Below are 20,090 nucleotides of genomic sequence, written 5' to 3'. Positions count from 1 at the left end.
AAATATCCTGTTCGTAGGGCTCATTCTTTTTTTTTTTATGTAATAAATTCGAAAATCAAAATATATTTGAATAATCCTTTCTGGGATTCACTTGTTTTGACGTTTTCTTTCCTCAGAGCACGGAACAATTTTCCCAGACTCGGGCAGGTGGCTTGTGATTGGTCCGGGTGGATCGCTCTAACTCACGATTGGCCGACGTTGGATCGATTACGTACCCGCAAGCCAACCAGCGCGGCCCATCCCGTCTGGGCGGAGTCTGTCGCATCCGAACTGTTTTGTGAAACCTGAGTCGCTCACACTCCAGCTACGGCCTGGACTGAAGAGATTAACCAGTAGAAAGTCCGGTACAGAGACATTCCGCAATTCTGATTGGCTAAATACACTGACGTCAGAGTCAGGAGAGCTTCGCCGATGTGTTAGGCGCCGCTAGGAGGCCGCTGGTTGGCGGGGAGTCAGGTGGGCTTGTCAGGAGGGGGTAGTATAAGGGAGATGAAGGGCCGGGAACCAATATGTCTGCTGTCAGAGCCACTCGGCACTACAATCAGGGCGCGCGCTCTCATTGGTGGGCCGGGCCGACCCCTCCAGCACCCAGGGCAAGTGGCACCACTCGGGCGAGAAATAGATTCAGCGGTATACATCACGGCCATTAGGAGCACTGTCAATTCCAGGGGGTGTGTGTGCGGGAGGAACCCCCGTTGGCGGAGTCAGAATTTCAATTTTTAGCCCCCGCGAGCGTCAGTCTTTCGTGACAGAGGACAAAAAGTGGAAGGTTTGAGATGGCCGAGGCGTTGGTCGGGTCGGCTGCCGCGTCAGTACCCCGCCAGGTCGGCTGTGGTCAGGTCGTCGGCCCAGGAGCCCAGCAGGTCACCCCGCCCTACGCCGAGTTCTTCACCTCCTTACCCCAGAGCCATACGCCCCCAGCGCCACAGTACGCCCACTCCTACGCCCACCACCCACAGCAACAGCAGCAGCAGGTGAGGGCGGGAGACCTGGGCGGCAACAGTAGTCCACCCAGTACCAGCAGCGTGGGGACCTGCCTTACCCAGCTGGGCCACGTAGTGAGCCAGGTCGTCACCAACAACCCAGGCCTCCAGCTGGGGGAGTACGGGGCCGTCTTCACGGCCGGCGTCGCGGCGGCAGGTGGCGCTGTCAACCCCAGCAGCAGCAGCGGCAGCAGCAGTACCACTACCTCCAGCAGCAGTACCAGCAGCAGCAGCGGCAGCGGTAATAACAACAGCAGTAATAATAATAACAGTACCAGCAGGCAGCAGGTTAGCATGCAGCAACAGGGCGCCTACTGCGAGGAGGAGGAGCTGCCATCTTGCGCCTTCGCTCACCCCCACCTGCACGGCCTGCCCTTCCTAGTCCACGGTAAGCTCGCCTCGCCTCTCTCTCTCTCTCTCTCTCTCTCTCTCTCTCTCTCTCTCTCTCTCTCTCTCTCTCTCTCTCTCTCTCTCTCTCTCACGCTCACATCTCTCACGCTCACCTCTTAGTCCTTACGCTCACACCTCTCAGATTCTCTCTCTCTCTCTCTCTCTCTCTCTCTCTCTCTCTCTCTCTCTCTCTCTCTCTCTCTCTCTCACGCTTTACCTCTTTCACTCCCATGCTCACCTTCTCTCTCATCTCTCTCTCAATCTTACGCTCACACCCCCTCTCACATCTCTCTCTCAATCTTACGCTCACACCCCACTCTCACATCTCTCTCACTCATGCTCACCTCTCTCACATGACTCTGCCAACGACACAGTAACTTGGCACTCGCATGACACCGTACTTGACACTCCCTGGTAACACCCCTGCCACCTCATGACACATTGGCGCTAAATGACACTCTTTTGACACCCCTTCCCCGACGCTGTGATTTAACACTTTCATGACACTGTAACATGGCACACCATCTTGACACAACAGCAAAGTCGATTGACACTCATGACACTCTTCCTTGACACACCTCACGATACTCAAATTACACTTCCATGACACTGTCTCTTGACACCTCCATGATTCTGTCACTTGACACCCTCATGACAGTATCTATTGACATCCCATGACAACGTCCCTTGATATCCTCATGTCACTGTCACTTGACACTCATACTACTGTGCCATGACACCCTCATAATACTGTCCCTTAACAGCTCATAATACTGTCACATGACACTCATAACACTGTCCCTTAACATGCCATGCCACCATCCCTTAACATCCCTATAGTAATGTCATATGACACACTTGTCATATCATGACAGTGTCACTTGAAACCCCCCGCCCTCTCCATTGTACACCGACTTGACACTCCCACGTCCTAAAACAGACCCTCACACTCGCCTTATATTATCCTGAAACACTGTGACACTTCCCTGGTGCTTCCATTGCACTTCCCTTTCCTCCTCCTTGACACTGACTTAACCCCTCTTATTCTCCTTTAGAATCTCCACTTTCCTCCTTGACACTGTCGTGCCACTCGAATCGTCTCCTTTTCTGACACTTCCCTGGTATTGCCTTGGTGCAAGTTTGTATCCCTAAAGCTCCCTTGACACTGCTCTAACGCTTCCTTTGACACAGCCCTAACATTTCCTTTGACACTGCCCAAACACCACCTCTCCTGACACTGTCCTTACATTCCCCTTGACACTACCCTAACACTCCCTCATGGCACTACTGATGCATACCCCTTGACACTTTCCTAATAGCCCTCATGGCACTACTGATGCATACCCCTTGACACTGCCCTAACACCCCTTGACACTCGCTACACTTAAGATTAAGGTAACACTGCTTATGACACCGCCCTGACACTCCCCTTGACACTGCCCTGGCACTAACCTCGACACTGTCCTAACACCCCTCTTGACACTGCCCTAAACGCACCCCTTGACACTGACCTGACACTGCCTTGACCCTAGTGGTGTGCAAGGGGTTTTTAGTGAGTTCTGTTGCCATTTACAAAGAGATTGATATTATGATAGAAATAAGTACTAGAAGAATATTATTCTCTCTCTCTCTCTCTCTCTCTCTCTCTCTCTCTCTCTCTCTCTCTCTCTCTCTCTCTCTCTCTCTCCAGTATCTATTTGCTAATGTCATACTCTCCATCAGTAGGATTTTTACACCTACTTCTTGTCGGGGACGTTACTGTACCTCACAACCTTCCTCATCCGGCACAGCTCAGCCCTCCCTCATCCGGCACAGTTCAGCCCTCCCTCATCCAGCATAATGTAGCCCTCCCTCATCCGGCACAGCTCAGCCCTCCTTCATCCGACACAGTTTAGCCCTCCCTCATCCGACACAGTTTAGCCCTCCCTCATCCGTCACAGTTTTCGATATTTTCTCCATATCCGGTAAACGATCATTAAGAATCCTTACTGTCTCGTAAGAGCTAAGAAATGGCCACCCAGTAATAGGTGATTTGATTCTCGTGTTACTTAAGTGTTACTTAAGTGTTACTTAAATGTCCTGTTTCGTAATGTTTATTGTTTCAAAATCTACTTTTTGGCTCCGTGATTACTACTACTAGTAGTACTTCTTCCATCATTGTTACTATTATCATCATTCATTTAACCCCAGAGCTCCTTTTATAGGGCTTCTGCAGCTTCGAGGCTGCTCTCCACCCAGGAGCAGGGTGAAATGACCTCCCTTGCGGCGGGAAAGTACTGGACGGACGCTGTACTTTCCGTTTTGCCGATGATGAATACCTAAGCTCGCTCGCGCTCTTGCCACCTGCAGATGGAGTGAGTCCAGGAAAAATTATATATATGTATGTATGTATATATATATATATATATATATATATATATATATATATATATATATATATATATATATATATATGTATATATATATATATATATATATATGTATATATATATGTATATATATATATATATATATATATATATATATATATATATATATATATATATATATATATATATGTATATATGTATCACTCGCCATTTCCCGCGTTAGCTAGGGGGGTAAAGGTAGAGTTCAGATCGGCATGACACATGTCTTACCCCATCAAGGGTTGGGACAGGTGTTTGTGTGTGTGTGTGTGTGTGTGTCTGTATGTGTGTGTGTGTGTGTGTCTGTATGTGTGTATGTGTGTGTGTGTGTGTGTGTGTCGAGTACTTATGTATTCGCTCATTTAGACTGCGAGAATACATTAAAAACAAACACAGTCATAAATGTACATTACTGGCAGAACATCTGTCTAACCATCAACATTTTCTAGGACGTGATGGGACCCTGTGTATATATCTACCAATGTCTATTTCCAAACACACAAGTACTGCAATATAACCAAAACCTTTCATAAAAACACACAAACACATGTTAATGTTGATCAGTTTTTTTTCTCTCTCTCTCCCTCAGCCGCATTATAAATGTCAGTGAGAAATTTAGACTTTTTTGATGCGTCTGAAATTTAACTTCAACTTATAGACAGATATCAGGAACGTTATCATTTTAAAATCCAAGATACTACTAATTTATATTGTTGTCTGCAACCACTTTATAAAGCCTGGACTCCTATGTAAATTATATATATATATATATATATATATATATATATATATATATATATATATATATATATATATATATGTATATATATATATATATTTTTTTTTTCTTTCATACTATTCGCCATTTCCCGCGTTAGCGAGGTAGCGTTAAGAACAGAGGACTGGGCCTTTGAGGGAATATCCTCATCTGGCCCCCTTCTCTGTTCCCTCTTTGAGAAAAACAAAAAAAAACATATATATATATATATATATATATATATATATATATATATATATATATATATATATATCTTTTCAAACTATTCGCCATTTCCCGCATTAGCGAGGTAGCGTTAAGAACAGAGGACTGGGCCTTTGAGGGAATACCCTCACCTGGCGCAATTCTCTGTTCCCTCTTTTGGAAAATTAAAAAAAAAACGAGAGGGGAGGATTTCCAGCCCCCCGCTCCCTCCCCTTTTAGTCGCCTTCTACGACACGCAGGGAATACGTGGGAAGTATTCTTTCTCCCCTATCCCCAGGCGTGCGAAAGAGAGACTTTTGGATGTTAATGTGCTGAGAGGTGCAACTGGAGGGATGTCTGATCATTATCTTGTGGAGGCTAAGGTGAAGATTTGTATGGGTTTTCAGAAAAGAAGAGTGAATATATATATATATATATATATATATATATATATATATATATATATATATATATATATATATATATATATATATATATTTTTCTTTCTTTCTTTTAAACTATTCGCCATTTCCCGCATTAGCGAGGTAGCGTTAAGAACAGAGGACTGGGCCTTTGAGGGAATACCCTCACCTGGCGCAATTCTCTGTTCCCTCTTTTGGAAAATTAAAAGAAAAAAAAAAAAAAAAAAAAAACGAGATGTGGATGGGGAGCTGTGGTTTTGGTGCATTATTACATGACAGCTAGAGACTGAGTGTGAACGAATGGGGCCTTTGTTGTTTTTTCCTAGCGCTACCTCGCACACACGAGGGGGGAGGGGGTTGTTATTCCATGTGTGGTGAGGTGGCGATGGGAATAAATAAAGGCAGACAGTATGAATTATGTACATGTATATGTCTGTGTGTGTATATATATGTGTACATTGAGATGTATAGGTATGTATATTTGTGTGTGTGGACGTGTATGTATATACATGTGTATGTGGGTGGGTTGGGCCATTCTTTCATCTGTTTCCTTGCGCTACCTCGCTAACGCGGGAGACAGCGACAAAGCAAAATAAATAAATGAATAAAAGAAAAATATATATATATATATATATATATATATATATATATATATATATATATATATATATATATATATATATATATATTTATTTTTTTTATTATTATTATACTTTGTCGCTGTCTCCCGCGTTTGCGAGGTAGCGCAAGGAAACAGACGAAAGAAATGGCCCAACCCCCCCCCATACACATGTATATACATACGTCCACACACGCAAATATACATACCTACACAGCTTTCCATGGCTTACCCCAGACGCTTCACATGCCCTGCTTCAATCCACTGACAGCACGTCAACCCCGGTATACCACATCGCTCCAATTCACTCTATTCCTTGCCCTCCTTTCACCCTCCTGCATGTTCAGGCCCCGATCACACAAAATCTTTTTCACTCCATCTTTCCACCTCCAATTTGGTCTCCCTCTTCTCCTTGTTCCCTCCACCTCCGACACATATATCCTCTTGGTCAATCTTTCCTCACTCATCCTCTCCATGTGCCCAAACTACTTCAAAACACCCTCTTCTGCTCTCTCAACCACGCTCTTTCTATTTCCACACATCTCTCTTACCCTTACGTTACTCACTCGATCAAACCACCTCACACCACACATTGTCCTCAAACATCTCATTTCCAGCACATCCATCCTCCTGCGCACAATTCTATCCATAGCCCACGCCTCGCAACCATACAACATTGTTGGAACCACTATTCCTTCAAACATACCCATTTTTGCTTTCCGAGATAATGTTCTCGACTTCCACACATTCTTCAAGGCCCCCAGGATTTTCGCCCCCTCCCCCACCCTATGATCCACTTCCGCTTCCATGGTTCCATCCGCTGCCAGATCCACTCCCAGATATCTAAAACACTTCACTTCCTCCAGTTTTTCTCCATTCAAACTCACCTCCCAATTGACTTGACCCTCAACCCTACCGTACCTAATAACCTTGCTCTTATTCACATTTACTCTTAACTTTCTTCTCCCACACACTTTTCCAAACTCAGTCACCAGCTTCTGCAGTTTCTCACATGAATCAGCCACCAGCGCTGTATCATCAGCGAACAACAACTGACTCACTTCCCAAGCTCTCTCATCCCCAACAGACTTCATACTTGCCCCTCTTTCCAAAACTCTTGCATTTACCTCCCTAACAACCCCATCCATAAACAAATTAAACAACCATGGAGACATCGCACACCCCTGCCGCAAACCTACATTCACTGAGAACCAATCACTTTCCTCTCTTCCTACACGTACACATGCCTTACATCCTCGATAAAAACTTTTCACTGCTTCTAACAACTTTCCTCCCACACCATATATTCTTAATACCTTCCACAGAGCATCTCTATCAACTCTATCATATGCCTTCTCCAGATCCATAAATGCTACATACAAATCCATTTGCTTTTCTAAGTATTTCTCACATACATTCTTCAAAGCAAACACCTGATCCACACATCCTCTACCACTTCTGAAACCACACTGCTCTTCCCCAATCTGATATATTTCTTTCATACTATTCGCCATATCTTGCGTTAGCGAGGCAGCGTTAAAAACAAAGGACTGGGCCTTTGAGGGAATATCCTCACCTGGCCCCCTGTTCTGTTCATTCTTTTGGAAAATTAAAAAAAAAACGAGAGGGGAGGATTTCCAGCCACCCGCTTCCCCCCTTTTAGTCGCCTTCTACGACACGCAGGGAATACGTGGGAAGTATTCTTTCTCCCCTATCCCCAGGGATTATATATATATATATATATATATATATATATATATATATATATATATATATATATATATATATATATATATATATATATTTCATTTACCTTTCAATTCCTTTCATCAGAGAATCCAATCTCGTCTCTTGGCATTCAGCCACGCTTGTATTCTTAATGTACTCTCGGTGTCGCTTACTTCGTCTATACACATTTAAGATTTCTATTTCTCTTGTTTATCTATATTTTCATTCAGTTCTCTGTACAGCCATGTATCTCTTCTTCAATTATATTTCTTTCATTCCGTTGCAATTCTTATTTCAGTGTTTTGTGTACGTGTCTGTTCGAGAGCCGATTCTGTGAGTCTGTCTGTTCGAAAACCGTATACCATTGTCTGAATGTAATTAAGACAGTTATACTTTCCCAAATGATTAGGATTACATTTACATCTTTATTTTTAAGTTTTACTTTTGGAAAATCGTATTCATTGTGGCAGGTCAAATAATTACTACAGTGGAATCTGAAATTATCTTTTCGCATTCAAAAATAAATGAAATAGTGTTGAGATTATGGTGAAATATTTCTTGTTGCTTGTTCTTCCTATTGCCTAAATTACCGTATCAGGCACGCCGGTACGGCCCTTGAGCACGACGGTACGACCCTTGAGCACGACGGTACGCCCTTTGAGCACGACGGTCTACGACCTTTGAGCACGATGGTACGGCCCTTGAGCACGACGGTATGGCCCTTGAGCACGGGTGTTGCTACTGTTGGGTATGATGGCCTGAGCCTTTGACCTGACCTTTAAGGATGAGGTCAAAGGCCAGGCCACCATAACCCAAGGTTGTAGTACCGTTGTGCTCTTGGGTCGTACCTACATGCTCAAAGGCTAAATTTTATGTTTGTCTCTTTTTTTGCCTGTAATTCAACTATTTGTTAGATAGTTTGAGATATAATTTTAAAGATTTGGCACATATAGTAGTAAAAACTAACCGTTGGGAGATAGCTTTATATTTTGACGGAGAAGAGCCATGAAAAAAATTTTTTTTAGAAATAAGTGTGAGGGTTAGTGCTGAGATTTCTTGTGGCCAATAGATCTGTCGTGCAGTTTATGAATGTTATTAAAAATCTATCAGAAGTAGAGATAAATGAGGCAGATGGTGTAATGCGAAAGAATTTTTCTCCTTCGCACATGTAATATCATTTTTTTTTCCTTTATCTGTTAGAGGATTTAGATTAACATTAACGGATTTTTGATAATATTGTATAAACAAATTTAGCAATCTGTCGAGATGGTCACACACACACACACACACACACACACACACACACACACACACACACACACACAAGTTGTCATATGCCTTTGACATCTCCAACTGTCATCTCATAACACAGGTCTAGGTACCTATGTAGTTTGTGACAGATTATTCTTTACATTGTATTTTTAGAATAGTTTTTTTTACTCTATGAATATTTTTATCATTTAATGATAGATGACGCAGGGATCTGTATGATTTAATTCGATACGTAATCACCTGTTTGTGTAAACTTAGTTGTACGATACGAGGAGAGAGTGTGTTCTACACTCGAGGGGACACATCTTTTGAAATATTCTATACCATCAAGTATTTATTCTAAAACCATTTTTATACCGGCGGTATTCACAGTTTCCTTGGTCCTTCTCTCCCAACCATCCAACCACCAGCCTTACACTAGGACTGTACTTCTTTCCATCCATTCAAACAAAAACTTTTCTCTCTCTCTCTCTCTCTCTCTCTCTCTCTCTCTCTCTCTCTCTCTCTCTCTCTCTCTCTCTCTCTCTCTCTCTCTCTTGTTATGGCATCCAGTTTATTCTCTCATGGCGTCTTATGATGAAGTGTTAATTTTTGACGTTTTGCAACTGATTCTGTGTGACTACCTGTTTGTATAGTTATATGGGGAGAGAAATGTCTAATAGTAGAGCCCCATATCTTGATTTCTTTTTACACCTATGCAGAGATTTTCCCGATAGCGCGTTTTTCTTATCTTTCTCCTGATAGACAGCTCGTATTTTTTTTTTCTTTTCCCTATACAAAGATTTTGCCGATAGACAGCGCGTATGTTTATTTTTTACCTATGCAAAGATTTTGCCGATAGACAGCACGTATTTTTCTATTTTTTTTTTTTTACTTATGCAAAGATTTTCGTCGATAGACAGCGCGTAGTACTCACCGCAAAAAATATACAGATAGGAACAGAGACTTGAGAGTTACAAGTGTTATGTTTAAGATTAGTAGTGTGTGTGTGTGTGTGTGTGTGTGTGTGTGTGTGTGTGTGTGTGTTTCATTCTATGCTTCAGTCCGTCCATTGATCTCTGTCTGTCTATGCATCCATTAGCATAATGACATAATTGCCTCTTATTTGTTCTGTGCTTAGAAAGTCTACTCTCGTGGAGGGGGCCTCCATCTCATGAGCTTTCTCCTACCATCATACACCATTGTAAATTTGTGTATGCTGTTGTTCGCACCTTCTCTTTCATCACTCATTTCATATCTGTTCATCCACTACTTTGTTCCTCTAAGAACATTTCTTTATGTTCTTAAATTCTTTATGTTCTTCTTAATTTCTTTATGTCCTTAATTTCTTTATGTTCTTGATTTCGTTATGTTCTTCTTGATTTCGTTATGTTCTTAATTTCTTTATGTTCTTCTTAATTTCTTTATGTTCTTAATTTCTTTAAGATTTTTGCTCGATTTCACGTTATGGCCTCTGGTCGTTCCATCTCTGCCTTGAATGATCAATTTTTTTCCCCCAGTTAGTGTATCGTAAATGATATCGTCATCAACTATAGTAGTATGTACGAAGATAATGTCTATAATGATGGTGTATCAGTCCATTATATTTCTTGTATGCTTCCCAACATGCTGCTACAGAAAACTTTATTGTATATACTTCAAGAACTTGTGTCTCCGTAAGAATCTAAGTTTGTTTTTGTGTGTGTGTGTATTTCTTTACAATTGACGTCCTTCACTATATGTACTTTCCCCCACGTACTGCCTTGATTCATTATGTACTTTCCTCCACGTACTGCCTGATTCATTTATAACCATATATTGGCTGCTTTTCAGCTGCACGCGGACCGTTTCTTTCTCAACACTTTATTTGATGTTGATGTTGATTGATTCTGTATTTCTTTTTTTTTATGTTAGAGGCTTCTGTAAGCCAAGCCTTCAGTGCAAGGGCAAAACACAGGACAAAAACAGAGAGGAATCACACCTTTGACAACGCAGTTGAAGACACCAATGAACTTTAGGCAAACGTTTATATGAGATCCAGTTATATAGAAGGCATGATTTACATAGAGCATTTAATCACATAAGGTCTAACTCCAGAGTAGCATAATTCACATAGGCCCTAATTAGAATACGGTATGAATTACATAACGATTATTTAACATATTGAGAATGCTATAAAGCTGTATTTTTGTGTCGACAGCTGTTATGTGTATGAGTATTTTATGATACTTTGTACGCAAGAAAGATAGATAAGGAGAGAAGTGATAGAATGGGGGATCTAAGAGTGCTTGAGGACTTGGAAAACCCCGATTTTCCAGAAAAAGGGGTCAGATCATAGTTGTTGAGTAAGACGTAGTGAAGATAAAAGAGTTCCAAAGCTTAGCCGTAAAGGTGAAGAAACAGATATCACAAATGCTGGGCTATTTGTTGATAGTCCAGCCAACCTGCTAGCTAGTGCTGAACGGTTGTCTGGCTCAGAGCCTGCTATCTAGTGCTGAACGGTTGTCTAGCTCAGAGCCTGCTATCCAATGTAGCCTTGCTATTCAGTGCAGACCCGCTATCTAGCGCACTGCTTGATATCTAGTTTAGAACTGCTATCTAAGACAGACCGGCTATCTCGTGCACAGATATCTTCTATTGTTATCCAGTACAGAGGTGTTATCTAATGCAAATATGCTGTTTAGAAAGGTGCCTTCGGACGTCTATTCGGATAGATAAGATCTGTCTACAAGACTAAATAGACTGGGTGTATCTGTCAGAATAAATAGACCAGATCTATCAGAGTACCATATTATCTATCAGTCCTAATAGACTCGATCTATGTATGAGAGGAGAATAGATCATATCTATCTGTCAAACGGAATTAAGACGAACCATCTATTAGAACGAATAGATCGTATCACTCTATCAGACTGAATAGACTTGACCCATCTCTCAGAGTAGATAGACCATATCTGTCTATCAGACCGAATAGACTCGACCTCTCGGAGTGAATAGACCACATTCATCTATCAACCTATATGAATAGACTCGACCTATCTATTTCACTGAATAGACCAGATCTATCGCAAAGACTGAATAATCGGAGACTGCCAAGGACCAGAGTCTCCCCCCCAAATATGCTCCATTGAACAAGGCCAAAGACGTCGTCTATCCACACAGTATTTATGATATAGGCTGTGAGGTCTCTCTCTCTCTCTCTCTCTCTCTCTCTCTCTCTCTCTCTCTCTCTCTCTCTCTCTCTCTCTCTCTCTCTCTCTCTCTCCCTTAGGTCCCTCCTACGCGTGAGCCGATCGATCGGTTGCTCGCGGTTAAGCCTTAGCGCTGTGGTTGTCAGACGCAGTCTCTTCCCCCTGCCTCCCTCCCTCCCTCCCTCCCTCCCTCATCCCATGAGCGAAATGAGAGAGAGAGAGAGAGAGAGAGAGAGAGAGAGAGAGAGAGAGAGAGAGAGAGAGAGAGAGAGAGAATGTGTCTGTGTGTGTGAGCTGAAAATACCTGTTTCTGAAATATATGATTTTTTTTTTGAGGGGGGAAAGGATGTGGGGGTGTGTAGGTGTGGTGAGTTTTGTAAGTTTTTTTTAATCTTAATGGTGATTTTTGTACTCATATTAACCTATCAATTTTTCTGTTTTGTTTTTTTTCTTCATCTCTATTGCCTCAGTTGTATGATCGGGTTTCGGGCCTTGGTCGCCATGCTGTCTGTACGTGGATGTTTTGATAGTGGAAGTGAACTGTGGATAGGGAGGGTGAGATAGGCCAAAGATATGCTTATCATACGCGGAGGATCGTACCGTCGTGCTCAAGGGTCGTACCGTAGTGCTCAAGGATCGTACCGTCGTGCTCAAGGGTCGTACCGTAGTGCTCAAGGATCGTACCGTCGTGCTCAAGGATCGTATCGTCGTGCTCAAGGATCGTACCGTCGTGCTCAAGGATCGTATCGTCGTGCTCAAGGATCGTACCGTCGTGCTCAAGGATCGTACCGTCGTGCTCAAGGATCGTAACGTCGCGTTCAAGAGTCGTACCGTAGTGCTCAAGGATCGTACCGTCGCGTTCAAGGATCGTACCGTCGCGTTTAAGGATCGTACTATCGTGCTCAGGGATCGTACCGTCGCGTTCAAGGATCGTACCGTCGTGTTCAAAGACCGTACCGTTGTGTTCAAGGATCGTACCATCGTGCTCAAGGATCGTACCATCGTGTTCAAGGATCGTACCATCGTGCTCAAAGATCGTACCGTCACGTTCAAGTCTCGTACCGTCGTCTTTAACAATCGTACCGTCATGTTCAACCATCGTACCTCAAACTAACCCCGAAGCGGAGCCACGAACCACCACTCCAATACAAACTGATCCACTTCGTCCCAGATAACGCTATAATAACGCTTATAGTCAAGCCACCATCAACCTTAAGCAATCTCTAAACCATCCTACTGTCTGGGGATACCAGACGCTTCCCTCGTTCGTCCTGGGGATAGGACGTCATTCTGGCAGGACGAGCGGCTCAAGATGGAAGCTTTCCCGCCAAAATCAATACCTCCTCCGTCTTCGCGCCGACAAAATGGCGGAGCTGAAGACTCTCTCTCCTCTTTGCCTCCGCGAGGAGGGAGTCTGGCCAGCCGTGAGGGGCCACACACCTTTGGGTTTCTTTATTCATTCTAGTTTTTGTTTTGATCTGAAGTATTTTATACGTCTCTCTCTCTCTCTCTCTCTCTCTCTCTCTCTCTCTCTCTCTCTCTCTCTCTCTCTCTCTCTCTCTCTCTCTCTCTCTCTCTCTGTATCAGCCGATTCGATTTTGTCCACCTCATTATTCCTTTCTATTATTATCGAACTACCTTGTTCTCTCTATTGATCTATATATATCTAGATATATCTATTCATCTACTCGGCTCGTCATACCTATATCATCCTGTCTATAAATCTATATACGCATCTCTTAATCTTTGGATTCTAATCGACCTCTTTGTCTATATTTCAATCGCTTCACCCAGATATCTTTCTATCTATCTATCTGTGTCTACCTATCTATGAACCTATTTATCTATTATCTATCTGTCTGTCTTTCTAATTATCTATGAATTTATTTATTTATCTGTCTATCACCCACTGAGCCAGTGAATTAGTCCACCTATTATCTCTCTCCGTGTTCCTTATCATTTATCTACCTGCCTCGCTGACCGTATTCAAACACCTTATATTGACATGTGAGCAGAGGGTTTAATGCTTCCGTAAGAATGATCGCGTTCATTATTTCTTGTACTGTCTAGTTGATTAATCCCAAGTTTAGATTACTCAAGATCAACGTAATGATTATAAGACCGAATACATTCAGTACTAAAACTTAATTAGACATTGAAGTCTCTCTCTCTTTCTCTTTTCACTTATAGTATAAGTATATAAGTAAGTACGTTTGTGTATATGACTGTGTCAACATTTAGACTAATATTAAATCTATACATAAGTTAGATTCTCATCTCTTTAATCAATAAGTGGATGATCAAATGTATAAGTGAGATATAGGCGAGTGATAAATGAGTTAGGATAAAGGATAAATCATAATATGAAATGATGGAAAGATTTTCTTTGAGAAAAAGACAAAAGACGATGGTGTTTAGCCAATGGATATCACCATCTGATGTGATGTTTCATTGTCCATTTCGAGTCTTGAGATTTTCTCACAAAGATCTGATTTTGATTTAGTAATAGTCCCCCCCCAAGAAAAAAAGACAGCCAAACAAGCTCAAATCCAGAAAAATACATGTACACACACTGGTTTATCTAATTGACAGACACTTTGAAACCCTGGCACATCCAGACACATCAGCATTCACATTAATTGTTTTATAGCTACATGGACTTGAAAGAAAAAGAAAAAAAATCTTTGATTTGATTTTACTAAGATCGTTTTCTTTGATTTGATTTTACTAAGATCCTATTCTTTGATTTGATTTTACTAAGATCCTATTCTTTGATTTGATTTTACTAAGATCGTTTTCTTTGATTTGATTTTACTAAGATCGTTTTCTTTGATTTGATTTTACTAAGATCGTTTTCTTTGATTTGATTTTACTAAGATCGTTTTCTTTGATTTGATTTTACTAAGATCGTTTTCTTTGAATAGTTCAGTACCTCTACATTAGAAGGAAGACAGTCTTTTTACAACGTTCTTATTAATTGCATTTTTGTAAAACCTAATTAGTGATGGTGGTTTGTGTCCTTGGCCCTCATATGTCGACCTGTCTCTTTGTTGAACATCTTAAAGGCAAGTGTATGGTGTACGTTTGAGTAAATGGTGACCTTGCTTGACCTCTCTTGACCTGCAGGTGAGGAGGGCGAGGATGAATACTACCCAACGGGGTCACCGTACCGGGTGCAGCGCCACGCTGCCAACATTCGCGAGAGGAAACGTATGCTCAGGTGAGTAGACTGATCTGACCTGCTGACCCCAGCCTACCTGCTGACTTGACCTAGCCTACCTGGTGATTTGATCTAGCCTACCTGGTGACCTGACCTAGCCTACCTGGTGACTTGATCTAGCCTACCTGGTGATTTGATCCAGCCTACCTGGTGATTTGACCCAGCCTACCTGGTGACATGACCTAGCCCATCTGGTGACCTGACCTAGCCTACCTGGTGATCTGACCTAGCCTACCTGGTGACCTGACCCAGCCTACCTGGTGACCTGACTCTGCTCTCTTGGTGATCTGACCCAGCCTACCTGCTGACCTGACCCCAGCCTACCTGGTGATTTGACCCAGCCTACCTGATGACCTGACCTAGCCTACCTGGTGACCTGACCCAGCCTACCTGGTGACCTGACCTAGCCTACCTGGTGACCTGACTCAGCCCTCTTGGTGATCTGACCCAGCCTACCTGGTGACCTAACCCAGCCTACCTGGTGACCTGACCTTGCCTACCTGACCCAGCCCTCTTGGTGACTTGACCCAGCCCACCTGGTGACCCTGCATACCTGGTGACCCAGCCCACTTGGGGAACACACCTCACCTGGTGACCCAGCCCACCTGGTGACCACACCTCACTCGATGACCCATCCTTACCCACCTCAGAACCCAAACTCATCTTCCACCCACCTTTTTTAACCCGAAGGTAGACCTCCATGTTCCTAACACGCCGTATTTCATAACAGAACCATGAAGCATTTTTTTTAAACTTTTTTTTTATCTATTACCTCTTTTTTTTTTTTTAAATGAAAGTCGTCATCTTCTGGGTTTCTACTGGAGAACCTCTTTAACAGCCACTCCGTAAGATGTGTGTGTCTCTAATGGTCTTCCATCATGAGACCATGATGTGGTAGTTTATATTAGGCTTTGTAGCACAGCCCTGAAGTGGCAGGAACCCTCAAAATAATAATAATAATAATAATAATAATAACAATAATATAATAATAGTTATAAAAATATTGATAATAATAATAATACTAATACTTCTACTACTAATTATAATAATAGTTATAATTATTAGTAGTAGCTTTATAATAATAATTATTATTATTATTATTATTATTATTATTATTATTATTATTACTATTATTATTTGTAAGAATTTCCTAACCGTAACCTGTAAGCTCTTGATCACAAAAATGACGCCAACATGATTGATTGCGAGGTAAACACAGCCACGGTTCTCCGTGCGTCCGTCAGAGCGCTACTCAGCGTCTCTCCCAACTCACCATCACAACGTAGTACATACATACATACGTACGTTCCTGTCTTATTTTTTTTTTAATATATTTTCTTTTCTCCTAAAAGGTATTGAATTTCCTCAAATGATATCCTTATGATGGGGTTGGTGTGGTGTAATGTTAACTGGGGAATAGGTAACGAGGGAGTCCAATTTAAAAACAAATTAACCGTAGGGTTTACACAGACACACTGACTGGCTTTAATGGTGTGGTGGTTAGCGTTACTGACCATGAGTCACAGGGGGTGATTTCCACGCCAGGCCCACGTGGGTTCGAATATTGGACACGGCAGTCAGGCCTAACTATACCCAGGTCTTCATTCGTCCCCTTGGAGCTATTTTTTTTTTTTTAAATGGTTGCCTGGCTTAGGCTGAGGTCCATTTGTGTGTGTGTGTGTGTGTGTCCATACACACATAGGTGTAATGACAGTAAAGACAGATACAAATTCAAGTGTGTATAGTAATCACACACACACACACACACACACACACACACACACACACACACACACACAACTTGACAAACATGAGTCACTTTTACCCATATATGCTCTGGACATCACCCATCACGACAAACACCGTTCCAGCCTCTCCCGAGACACTTCATGCCCACGTTGCATTTATCATATGTTCATTGACCCTGCACTCGCCGCACAGGAACGCACATGCAACACCATAACAATTTATGAACTATTGTCCTGACCGATGGACGTGGCCAACTTCCTGAGTGCTGCAGGAGCCTCATGAAAACAGAAGGGACTCATGTGGAAGAAAGCAACTAATGTATATATATATATATATATATATATATATATATATATATATATATATATATATATATATATATATGAGTGTTGTATTGACAATATGACTAGTTCATAGTCCCTTGCATCTACAAGTACTCATACTGGTTCCTTGTATCTTCAAGCCAGGTGATAGCTTGGTTTCTAGAAGTTGGTTGTAATAATCTTAGTATTGTCTCATTATGTCTACAAGTCAATTGTTACAATGTTTATAGAGTATCCTAGTATCCAGGTTAGTTTTGATAACCCTAGTACCGTCTCCTAGTTTACAAGTGAGTTGAAATAATCCATTTAAGAATGAGATATTATAAAGCCATTACTAACACTCCTAGTATCCACAATGTCAATTGTTCAGATCCTAGTATTAATCTCCTGGTGTGTACAAGTGAGTTGTAATAATCCTAGTACCTACTGGTTCCCCAGCAGCATTAACTCAGCCTTCGAGGAGCTTCGAACTCACGTCCCAACCTTCCCGTACGAGAAGCGACTGAGCAAGATCGACACCCTGCGCCTGGCCATCGCCTACATCGCCCTTCTGCGGGAGCTTCTGACTTCGGAGCTCGACCCGGTCACCCACATCGAGAAGGGCCTTCGAGGAGAGCTTCCCTCCGACCAGTGTCACATCTGGAACACAAGCGGTGAGTTCGAGAGCCCCCTGGTAGCCAAGAAGAGTGAGTTCGAGAACCGCCTGCTGGCTAAGAGGTGAGTTAGAGAACCTCCTGGTGGCGAAGAGGCGAGTTCGAGAGCCTCCTGGTGGCCAAGAGGTGAGTTCGAGCCTGATGGCCAAGAGGTGAGTTCGAGAACCTCCTGGTGGCCAAGAGGCGAGTTCGAGAGCCTTCTGGTGGCCAAGAGGTGAGTTCGAGAACCTCCTGCTGGCCAAGAGGCGAGTTCGAGAGCCTCCTGCTGGCCAAGAGGTGAGTTCGAGAGCCTCCTGCTGGCCAAGAGGTGAGTTCGAGAGCGTCCTGCTGGCCGAGCTGTCAGTTCGAGAACCTCCTGGTGGCTATAAGGAAGATGTCTCGGGAAAGTTTTAATGCATGGGTGAAAATAGGCCTATAGTTCCAGTGGGCTTCTGTTTCCAGCTGATGTCTAGCACCAGTAGGCTTAGACCCATAGTTCCAACAGACTTATAGTTTCAGTAGGCTTATAGTTCCAGTAGACCTATATTTCCAGTAGGCCTATAGTAGTTCAAGAGGTCTTCATTTCCATTTATAGTCCCAAAGAACTATTATAGATATTCCCGTAATAGTTCACTATGATGATTTAACACACTCCTGCAGACACACTCTACCAGTCCAGCAGACACACTCAGTCCAACAGACACACTCTACCAGTCCAGCAGACACACTTTATCACTCCAACAGACACACTCTACCAGTCCACCAGACACTCTCTACCAGTCCAGTAGACACACACTACCAGTCCAAAAGACACACTCTACTAGTCAAGCAGACACACTCTCCAGTCCAACAGACACACTTTACCAGTCCATCAGACACGTTTTACCAGTTCAACAGACACACTCTCCCAGTCCAGCAGACACACTTTACCAGTCCAGCAGACACATTTTAGCAGTTCAATAGACACACTCTACCAGTCCAGCAGACACACTCTACCGGTCCAGCAGACACACTATCAGTCCAAAAGACACACTCAGCTAGTCAAGCAGACACACTTACAAGTCCAGCAGACACACTCTATCAGTCCAAAAGACACACTCTACTAGTCAAGCAGACACACTCCACCAGTCCAACAGACACACTTTACCAGTTCAACAGACACACTCTACCAGTCCAGCAGACACACTCCACCAGTCCAACAGACTCACTTTACCAGTCCAGCAGACACACTCTTATCAGTCCATCAGGCACGTTTTACCAGTTCAGCAGACACACTCTCCCAGTCCAGCAGACACACTTTACCAGTCCAGCAGACACACTTTACCAGTCCATCAGACACGTTTTACCAGCTCAGCAGACACACTCCACCAGTCCAGCAGACACACACGAGCTCCACACCTCAGCACAGTAACCACCCTCCTCTCGTCCTCAACAGATCTGACGGCCAGACTCTCGTGGATCAACTGGGAGAACTTGGGCGTGAGCCCCAATCGCCGCTCCATCTTCTCCTCCATCTCCCTCACCACTGACTCCCTCAACAACTGATCCCATTGATGGAGGTGAAGGGTAGATGGGACACACACACACACACACACACACACACACACACACACACACACACACACACACACAGAAGCTCTAAGGCCTTAGTGAGAGAGAGAGAGAACGTCGTTTTCGTCGAAGTCCGAACGAAGATGGGAACCATGAAGAAGTCGAGTCCCTGAGCCTAAAATAATTTCCTTTAGGGAACGATCTTTTTTTTTTTTACTTGAAAACACAAGATATAGAAACTTTCACTACTTCCCAGAGTAAAGTTCTGAGCGGCTGTCCTAAAACAGAAAAAAGAAGATGGATATTACATTCTAAACCACCAAGAACCTCTTTGAGAAATTGTTAAACAACCGGGTACAGTCATTCCTCAAACTCCATTCGTCTGTAATATCCCAGAACACTTGGACGTAAGTATCCCAAGCCATGGCTGTACAGCAGCTCAACCAGGGAAGCGCCAACCTGCTGGCGGTCCTCTTGATCTCGAGGACTGTCATTCAGTAGGTGGGTTCCTAAGCTCAGCCAGGGAAGCGCCAACCTGCTGGGGGTCCTCTAGATCTCAGTAGGTGGGTTCCTTCCTCCTGAAGAAGACCCACTCGTATTCCACCTTCAGATCAATTTCTACACCCCCACACGAACTCAATATACCTTGATTTACGAAGTAT

The 20,090-nt window shown here is 43.0% G+C and overlaps 1 protein-coding gene across 2 annotated transcripts; it reads left to right on the top strand.

The window, feature by feature from the left end:
* Positions 1-629: 629 nt before the first annotated feature.
* Positions 630-19,562, top strand: Fer2 (48 related 2). 2 transcript variants are annotated; one of them, XM_071674670.1, is made up of 4 exons: positions 630-1,371; positions 15,080-15,173; positions 17,687-17,898; positions 19,313-19,562. In XM_071674670.1, the coding sequence occupies exons 1-4, from the start codon at positions 777-779 to the stop codon at positions 19,420-19,422; spliced, it is 1,011 nt and encodes a 336-aa protein (XP_071530771.1). In that variant the 5' UTR covers positions 630-776; the 3' UTR covers positions 19,423-19,562. The 2 variants fall into 2 exon arrangements, with proteins under 2 accessions (XP_071530771.1, XP_071530769.1); XM_071674668.1 differs by having other exon boundaries at positions 17,684-17,898.
* The last annotated feature ends 528 nt before the right edge of the window (positions 19,563-20,090 follow it).

The sequence above is a fragment of the Panulirus ornatus genome, chromosome 20 (assembly GCF_036320965.1).
Source record: "Panulirus ornatus isolate Po-2019 chromosome 20, ASM3632096v1, whole genome shotgun sequence".
NCBI classification, from domain to species: Eukaryota; Metazoa; Arthropoda; class Malacostraca; order Decapoda; family Palinuridae; genus Panulirus; species Panulirus ornatus.
This window is presented reverse-complemented; position numbering and strand designations above follow the sequence as displayed.

What these genes read in the sequence shown, in the direction of transcription:
- Fer2 (XM_071674668.1), top strand. Translation starts at nt 777, where the DNA reads ATGGCCGAGGCGTTGGTCGGGTCGGCTGCCGCGTCAGTACCCCGCCAG. An exon ending in CCTGCCCTTCCTAGTCCACG is followed by an intron (nt 1,372 to 15,079) that starts GTAAGCTCGCCT and finishes CTTGACCTGCAG; the next exon opens with GTGAGGAGGGCGAGGATGAA. An exon ending in GAGAGGAAACGTATGCTCAG is followed by an intron (nt 15,174 to 17,683) that starts GTGAGTAGACTG and finishes CTGGTTCCCCAG; the next exon opens with CAGCATTAACTCAGCCTTCG.